Here is an 8124-nt window from a genome sequence, read left to right on the forward strand (position 1 = left end):
GAAAGAATAATACAGCTCTGTTTTCCAGTCCTTAGTTCTGCAGGGATGGTATCAGCTCCAGCAGTTGTATCATCCAAAGTTTTTCCTTTTTACCTGCCTTTTTCTCTATTTTCAGATCCCCCAGGGTCCAAGTGTGGGTAAGAATGAATAGTGTTCCAGACAAGGGGACTGTAGTTTAAGGAGTCTTGCCTATGGGGCAATGTTTCTAGGACCCAGGTTCCTGCTCTTTCCTTCCCTTTAGAGGGATGAAGTAAAGATAGAACAATTTAACTAGTCCTCCTAGGGGAGATGTCCTGTGGAGAGACTGGGCATGATCTCAAACATGCAAGCTTAGAGCACTGCAAATCCTCATACTTCTCAGTTCATCTTGCCTTGTAAGAGTTAGTTGCTTGTATGTGTGTAGGTTGACCAGTAATCTAAATTTTCTCAGGGCAGTACTAGTTTAAGTTATAGTCCAAGGAAACATATTTTAAAATGCTCCTGTAAAAAAAAAAAAATGCTCCCTTTCAGTCTTCAGAGAGTCCTACTGGACAATATGCTATAAGGTCAGCCTACCTAGATTCAACTCCAGACTGGACTATCAACTCCTTGAGTGCACAGAAGGTATCAGTTTTGTTTTAGTTTCCTAGACAATGATTGGTGAGTCAATGAAATTTTGTGGGATAAATAAGTAAGCAGATTGATTCCTAGTTTGGAAGATGTTTCTGCCTAGGGCTATAGAGACCCAAAAGGCACCTAAGGGCCGGGGACCTTGAGGCCCTGGAAAGAGACCACAGCAGCTATGGCTGGAGAGTGCACAGGCAGTATGACTTTGTCTTATATGTAGGCACACCCACATACTCACCACGTCCTTTGGGACAGATGATCCAGGTTTGCCTCAACATAATTCTCTTTCCATGGTCTATTACAGGTTTAGTGATCTTGCTGCTTCTGCAGGGAGGTAAGTACTCCCCAGGTTACTACTACCTCGGTCTTCAAGGTTGGGTCCTTATAATTCTTATGTTCCATTTCTGTCTCTGCTATGTGCTCTCTCTCTTGATTCCTCTCTCAAATTCTGCTACTAGCATGGTTACGACTTCTGAATTTTCATTCTGTGTTGTCATCCATGGTTTGGGTTCCATTTTTAAAAATCTCTCTCTCTCTTGTTCTTCTCTCTCATATTTAACCTCAATGTGTGTGTGTACAACATATGAATATATACATATATGTACAATATGTATCATGTGTTATCTGTCCATTCACACGCACTGTATCTCCGTGCTCTGTGGGTGTTTTACACATAGATATCTTTGTCTTTAAATGCTGTTCTTAACTGGGATCTGGGTACTCAAGAGCCAGCACTAAGGGCTCAGGGTGAATGACCCTCAGAGACTGGCTGAATGAGCAAAGGGTGCAATGACTGTCTTGGGGAGAAACCTGTAACTTTCTGGACCCTAAGGCAACAGCAAGGTCCCATTGGCTTTTTTCACTCTACTCTAGGGTCTGCCTACAAACTCGTTTGCTACTTTACCAACTGGTCCCAGGACAGACAGGATCCAGGAAAATTCACCCCTAAGAATATTGACCCCTTCCTATGCTCTCACCTCATCTACTCATTTGCCAGCATCACTAACAACAAGGTCATCATCAACGACAAGAATGACGCAGCACTTTACCAGACCATCAACGAGCTCAAAACCAAGTTAGTAGAATCAGGGTGGCCTTCCTAGGTGGGTTTTGGGAGAAGGAAGTTGGTCTTATCTGGACCTAGGCCTACTATTTTATTCATCTATTCATATTTGTTTCTTTGGGTATGCTTCTGAGCCTAACTGTTCTCCTCAAAGCTTCTTTTTTTTTTTTTTTTCCTCCAGTGAACCTGACTACTAAGCAGCTAGCACTATTTGTCAATAATCTTCCTATCAGGAATTATCTTTTTAGTTAAAGTTTTCCTAGTAGCCAGAAAAGAAATAATCAGTTTGTTCTTCTACTCCAGGAATCCCAAACTGAAAATCCTTTTGTCCATTGGAGGGTACCTGTTTGGCTCCAAAGGGTAAGACTACATCACGTCACTATTTTTCATTCATTCCCCCATGTAATTTCTGGTCATTATCACTTTCTACCTCCTAAGAAGATACGTTGAACTGGGCAATGAGAAATTTCCCCATGGCCAGGTGACAAAATTGATCTGAGTTTTGTCATGAGCAGAGCACAACAGTAGGTTTGTTGGTGTCTTGGGAAGAACTTGACAGGAGATTCACACAAGCTTAGGCACTTAAGATCTGAGAAAGAACTGGACCAAGAGCAATAAATTCTTAAATGATTTACATGAATGTTTTTCACTTTAGGAATTATGGGAGATAGTTTTAGTTGAGAAGTACTATTTTTGTTTAACAACTTGAGTGTTTGACTTAGCATCATGAGGTTAGTTGGGTGGATTATTTCCACTTAAGAACTGGACCTTGCCCCAAAGTAGTGAATTGCAATGTTGTGAGTCAGGGCTATGCAACCAGAAGACCCGAGAAAAGCAGAACAGCAGAGGAGACAATTGGGTCTGCTTTGCTTAAAAACAAAGTCACTATCAATGCAAAGCATACATTATAAATTGTATTTTAAGTCACATAAAACTGCTATCCCATTTATACTGAAAGCTAAATAGGCACTGGCAGGTGGCATGGTGGTTGAGGCACTGGACTCCCACATGGCTGATTACAGTTTGAGTACCAGACCTGGTGGCTTGCTTTCTCATTTTCTCTCTTTCTCTCTCTCTCTCTGTCTCTCTTTGGTCAAATTTTCAAATAATGATAAATAAAAAATTGGACAAATAATTCTTTAAAAAGGTAAAACAAAGGAAGTTATATAGGGACTCAGATGACATAATGGTTATGTCACTGGACTCTCACATAGCTGACCATGGTTTAAGGCCTATACCCAGTGGCGTAAAACATGCATGCATGCCCAAAATCCTGAGAAGAAACTAAAGAAGGAATTGTGGTATGGCCAACCCCCCCAGGGGGTGAGTTCTCATTTTCTGTCTCTCTCTCTCTGTCTCTCCAGCGAGTACACTTGCCCTATAGCAAAGAATCTCTCAAAAATAAAGCACTAAATAAATACAAAACATAAGGATGAAAGATATCTTTATTTGATCTCCAACGAATTTAATCTAATTTTAAATTTCTTTTAATTTTTTCTATTATTTTAAATTGTAGAGAGCACAGATGTATGAGAGACAAGGAAAGAGATATCCTTTGCAGGGTCCCACCAATCTGCAGTCCCCCCTTTCCCAGTCTGCCAGCTCCTCAAGATAGTGTGTCCCCACACACAGGTGACTGACATGTTTTTAAGCTGATCCAGCTATCCAAGCCCATGGTTGGGTGTATGGTTTCCAGCCCTGCAGAATACTTGCACCATTCCTACACCGCAGTGGTTGTGCCTGCTTTAATTTTTAAAGTGTTATCAATTTTAAAAATCCAGAGTTCTTCAGCTCAGCCAGCAGTGTCTCTCAGTTTTTATGGAAGTTTGATAGTACAACTTCCTCATGTAGCTTGTCAGTACTGTTACAGCTAGAGCTGGCAAAGAGAAGTCAGCATTAAAAAGCATACATAAAATTCTCCATACAGAAAGAAGAAAGATCAGGCTACCTAAATTAATTGGTTCTGTGTTAACCCCACCATGAACACCCTTCAATTATGAAGGGTGTTCATGGCAACTCTCCTACTATTTAAATGATCACTCCTTTCTAATAGTTGCTTAAATTTGGAATCAATTCAACTAGAACTGCCTTCATTTATGCATTAATTTATTTAATAAACAATTTATTGAGTGTCTATTGTATACCAGTTTAGTGGCCACAGGGGGGCTTTGGAAAGACTTGAATAGATGAAAGCCTCTAGAGTTGCTTGTTTGGAAAACAAATCATTTGGTTTGGATTTTCCTTTAGATATTTGCAAGCTATGTGCAAGTTGTGTGGCTTCAGGAAAGTTCCTTAACATCTCTAAGCTAAAGTCATTTGTGTGTTTGTTTTAAACTATACAATCAGAATAACAAAATCTATCTCAGGGTGATGGTAGGGCATGGAATATAAGCAGTTAGATATAGCGCCAATATGCAATAAGGACTCAATGCTCACAATATTGCTGTTATATTATTGTTACTATTATTAGGTACGTGCCAAGGTTTGTGCTGTGAAGAATACTTAAATATGTGCAATGCACAGACTTGCTTCTAAGGAGCAAATCAAAACATTTCTAATCAGTGTCTTTTTTTCTTTTTTAATGGTTTTTGCTTTAGGGCGCTTGCTCTCACCAAAGAGAGAGACAGACAGACAAACAGACAGAGACAGTGAGAGGGAAAGTGAAAAATCACTCCTCAGAGGGAATGTCCACATTAAAATTCCTTCTCCATTTCTCCCTAGAATCCTGGGCATGTACACACACGCACCTGGTGTGAGTTTCAAGCCAGCAGGACTCAAACCACAGTTGGTCATGTGGGATTCTAGTGATGTATTGCTACTCCATTTGCTGGCCCGAATGAGTGTCTTTTCTAAAATTAGAAGTGTCTGTCCAAAAGCTCAGGTGCAATAGTTATCATTATAAACACTTTTGAGATGCAAGAGAAAAAGGTAGAAACCAAAATCTACTGTGGTTTTCTAATACTTGGCTAGTTTCTAGTTACTTCTCCCACTACGCAGCTGAGATACATTCAGGGACCAAAATCTCAATTCAATATTGACTGAAACAAAAATTAATTAAAAAAATCTAAGGATGCCTGGGGATGAGAACTGTTATGAGAGGTAGAAAGTGGCAGAATTCAAAGGATATGTCCCCAAGAAAATACCAATATCTTGTCTATGGCATTGGATTTTATGCACTATTGTGGCCCTCTCGGTGGACAGCTGAGACTCACCTTTTGGGCTTAAGAACTCTAGGTCAGCTGAAAGCCCCTAGGGTTGCTTGTTTGGGAAACAAAGTCCAGCTCTATTATTATAGAACTTTCCTAAATGTATTCTTTGTGAGGCACATGAGGCAGAATTGGCATCCTTAATCCCAAATAAGAGACAGTTGGGCTGGAACCCAGAGTGCTGGTTAGTAACAAATGGGCCACCAGAAAGGACACTGACCTGGGACTTGAACACAGATCTCCTGACCCTAAGCCCACTACACTGCAAACTGCTTTTCCAAGAGGTGTTTGGAAGGTGCTAAAGAAAATTAAAGCTAGACAGTAGTTACTGTGATAAAGACAGGATTTATTTAAGAACTGTTGCAACAGTTCTTAAGGGAAAAGGAGACCTCTGAATGAGGTGACTTCAAAAAGTTTGTGGGAAAATGGATTTAAAGTATGTTTATTTTGGTGTCAAAAATTTGAAATCCATGCAATAATTTTTCATAAAACACATTTTCAGTGAATTTTCTGAAGACTCTCTCATGTAGTGCCTAGTTTGGTTCCAAATACAGCAAAGCCAAGTAGGGTTTTATAGCCGAAGAATAGGTTGGGGGGATGGATAATTAAAAAGAGGAAAGATTAGATCTTAGGAGATTCCAGCTAAACAGACTCAACAAGATCCTTTCTAAAGGCAGGCCAGGGCATTCCAATACCGGCTAGGAGATGGTCACCTGGGAAGTGGTAATATATTGAGACCAGTCAAATACTAAGGGTGGAAGAGTCTGACTAAACTAATTTAACAAGATTCTTGCTAAAACTGGGCATGGCAAAGATGGCGGATGGAAACTCAAGGTTGAGGTCTCATTTAGAAGAGAGCTCAGAGGAGGCTGTATAAGTTTGGACAAGAAAAATTTTTGTCAATGGTAGCCCATTACCCTGTAAAAAGTTCTACAGAGACCCCAATCCCCCTTTACCTGATCTGATCAATTTTCTGACCCAACAATTCTTTCTCTGCCCGCCTGTTCCAAAAGTGGGAGGATAGAGACAGACAAAAAGTGAGTGAATAAATTATTCAGGATTTCTGTGAAAAAAATGTGTTGCTTATTCTTCCTAAAAAACACTGTTTTTGCCTCTCCCCAGATTCCACCCCATGGTTGATTCTTCAACATCACGCTTAGAATTTATTAACTCCATAATTCTCTTCCTGAGAAACCATAACTTTGATGGACTAGATATAAGCTGGATCTACCCAGATCGGAAAGACAACACTGTTTTCACCATGCTAATTCAAGTAAGCCAGAGTCCACGCTATACTCTTGCCTTTAACATGTGGAATCCATGGGTCCCTGGATGAGACTTTGGAGAAGTTGCTAGTGTAGGCATTCATTTAGCTACCTGTGAGCTCAGATGATGGTGTGCAGTTGTTCTCTCAACAAACCTATACTAAGTACTGGGTACTAGACATCAAAAGAATCCCTGTTCTCAAAGAGTTCACATTCTAGTAAGGAATACACACATGGAGTCTGGTTGGAAACCACAGTCCCTGCCTTTTGGAAGCCCCCTTGGAAGGAGGGCAAGCCCTTGTTCCTGGTTTAGAGCAAGGACAACATTAAACAGTAAAGCTCCCTTATATGATGAAAACACCAAAACAAAGTAACTTCTGTGTAAAATAGTAAGGGGCCATAGAATTTTCTGGGTGCTGAGATAACCTCATAGAAGATCTACCAGATAGGTCAGAAAATCTATCTGGGTGGAAACCCAGATAGTTCTTTTCTGGGCACAGTGAGGCTGGGGTCCTCCTGCCTAATATGGAGACATCCAGAGCAGATATAGGCAGAAGGCATCTCCATGTGGAATGGAAAGGAAAGGGTTGATCTCTGCACCTAATGTGATTCTTGAAACTTCATAGATCCCAGGGAAGAAGATTAGCTCTGTATTCCAGAAAGAGGGAATCTGATATCTTGTTTTTTTTTTTTTTTTTTTTTTTATAGGAATTAGCAGAAGCCTTTAATAACGACATTGGAAAATCTAGTCAAGAAAGACTGCTCTTGACTGCAGGTGTATCTGCAGGGAGACAGATGATTGATAACAGCTATCAGATCAAAACATTAGCAGAGTGAGTACAGTCATGGGTCACTTAATGACAATGATACATTGTGAGAAATGCATCATTAAGCAGTTTTGTTATTGTGCAAACATGATAGCGTAGAGCTGCACAAACCTTGTTGGAATAGCCTACTGCACAACTAGAGTATATGGTATATGAAACTATGGGGCCATGGATTTATGTGCTTTCCATTGCTGACTGAAGTGTCATGATGGCCACATGACTACACATCAGAGCATCTTCTCTTGTCCCTTTGGTTCCTATTGTCTTTCTGGCCAGTGCAAATGACAAATGTCACTATGTCTAAGGAATGAGGGGAGGAAGGTGAGAGGCAAAGTCACTATCACTACACAATTCAGACAGAAACTTCTTTAAGATAATTTTTAATCCTTCTCATGGCATTCAAAGCCCCCTTATAATTATCTGCAATTATTGTTTTTATCGCTGCTAACCACAGAATCTGTTTCTTTGCTTTTGGGACTTTAGAAAACTGGATTTCATTAACCTCCTGTCCTTCGACTTCCATGGGTCTTGGGAAAAGCCCCTCGTCACTGGCCACAACAGCCCTCTGAGAAAGGGGCAGCTAGACAGAGGGACAAGCTCCTACTACAATGTGGTGAGTGGTACAAAGGAAATGCAGTGGGGCTGGGTGGAGGGATGGACCTGGGGAAAGTGCAACTCATCTAGAGTTACTTCTGTCCCAGACTGAGGAGTAGACATGTACCCAAGAGGGACTCAGATAACCCCAGGAGCTAATGAATGCAAGGGAAATGTTTTGGCCAGACATCAGGACAACGTCACCTGGAAAATGCCAGAAGCCCTGGTAGTCGAGGTGTTCTAAACTCTGTGTTTAGCCCAGCATGTTACCAATCCCGTCTTTGATACATTTTCTGGAACCTACATAGATATACAGAAAGCATGCCCTCCTGTGTCCATCCATATTATCTATTTAATGTAATCTTCAAAACAACCCTGTGAGGTTGGCTGGGCAGGAAGCATTACTCTCATTTACAGATGATAAAACAGAAGCCTGGAAGATCCAATGACTGCTCGAGGTCAGGCTGATGTAAATATCCTGAAGAGTGCTGGGAAGTAGAAAGTTGAAGGAAAATATTTTGTTGTTGTTACTGCTATGCTTTATATATATATATATATATATA

At 40.6% G+C, this 8124-nt stretch overlaps 1 protein-coding gene across 1 annotated transcript in view; it reads left to right on the forward strand.

The window, feature by feature from the left end:
* Positions 1-8124, forward strand: part of CHI3L2 (chitinase 3 like 2) — a 32939-nt gene that overhangs the window by 898 nt on the left and 23917 nt on the right. The window contains exons 2-7 of the mRNA XM_006149581.2: positions 911-940; positions 1480-1681; positions 1973-2029; positions 5998-6148; positions 6849-6973; positions 7451-7580. Of these exons, the coding sequence (XP_006149643.1) occupies positions 911-940; positions 1480-1681; positions 1973-2029; positions 5998-6148; positions 6849-6973; positions 7451-7580 (695 nt within the window). The remainder of the gene's footprint in view (positions 1-910; positions 941-1479; positions 1682-1972; positions 2030-5997; positions 6149-6848; positions 6974-7450; positions 7581-8124) is intronic.

Source organism: Tupaia chinensis, unplaced genomic scaffold (assembly GCF_000334495.1).
Source record: "Tupaia chinensis unplaced genomic scaffold, TupChi_1.0 Scaffold000270_2, whole genome shotgun sequence".
Classification (NCBI taxonomy): Eukaryota; Metazoa; Chordata; class Mammalia; order Scandentia; family Tupaiidae; genus Tupaia; species Tupaia belangeri.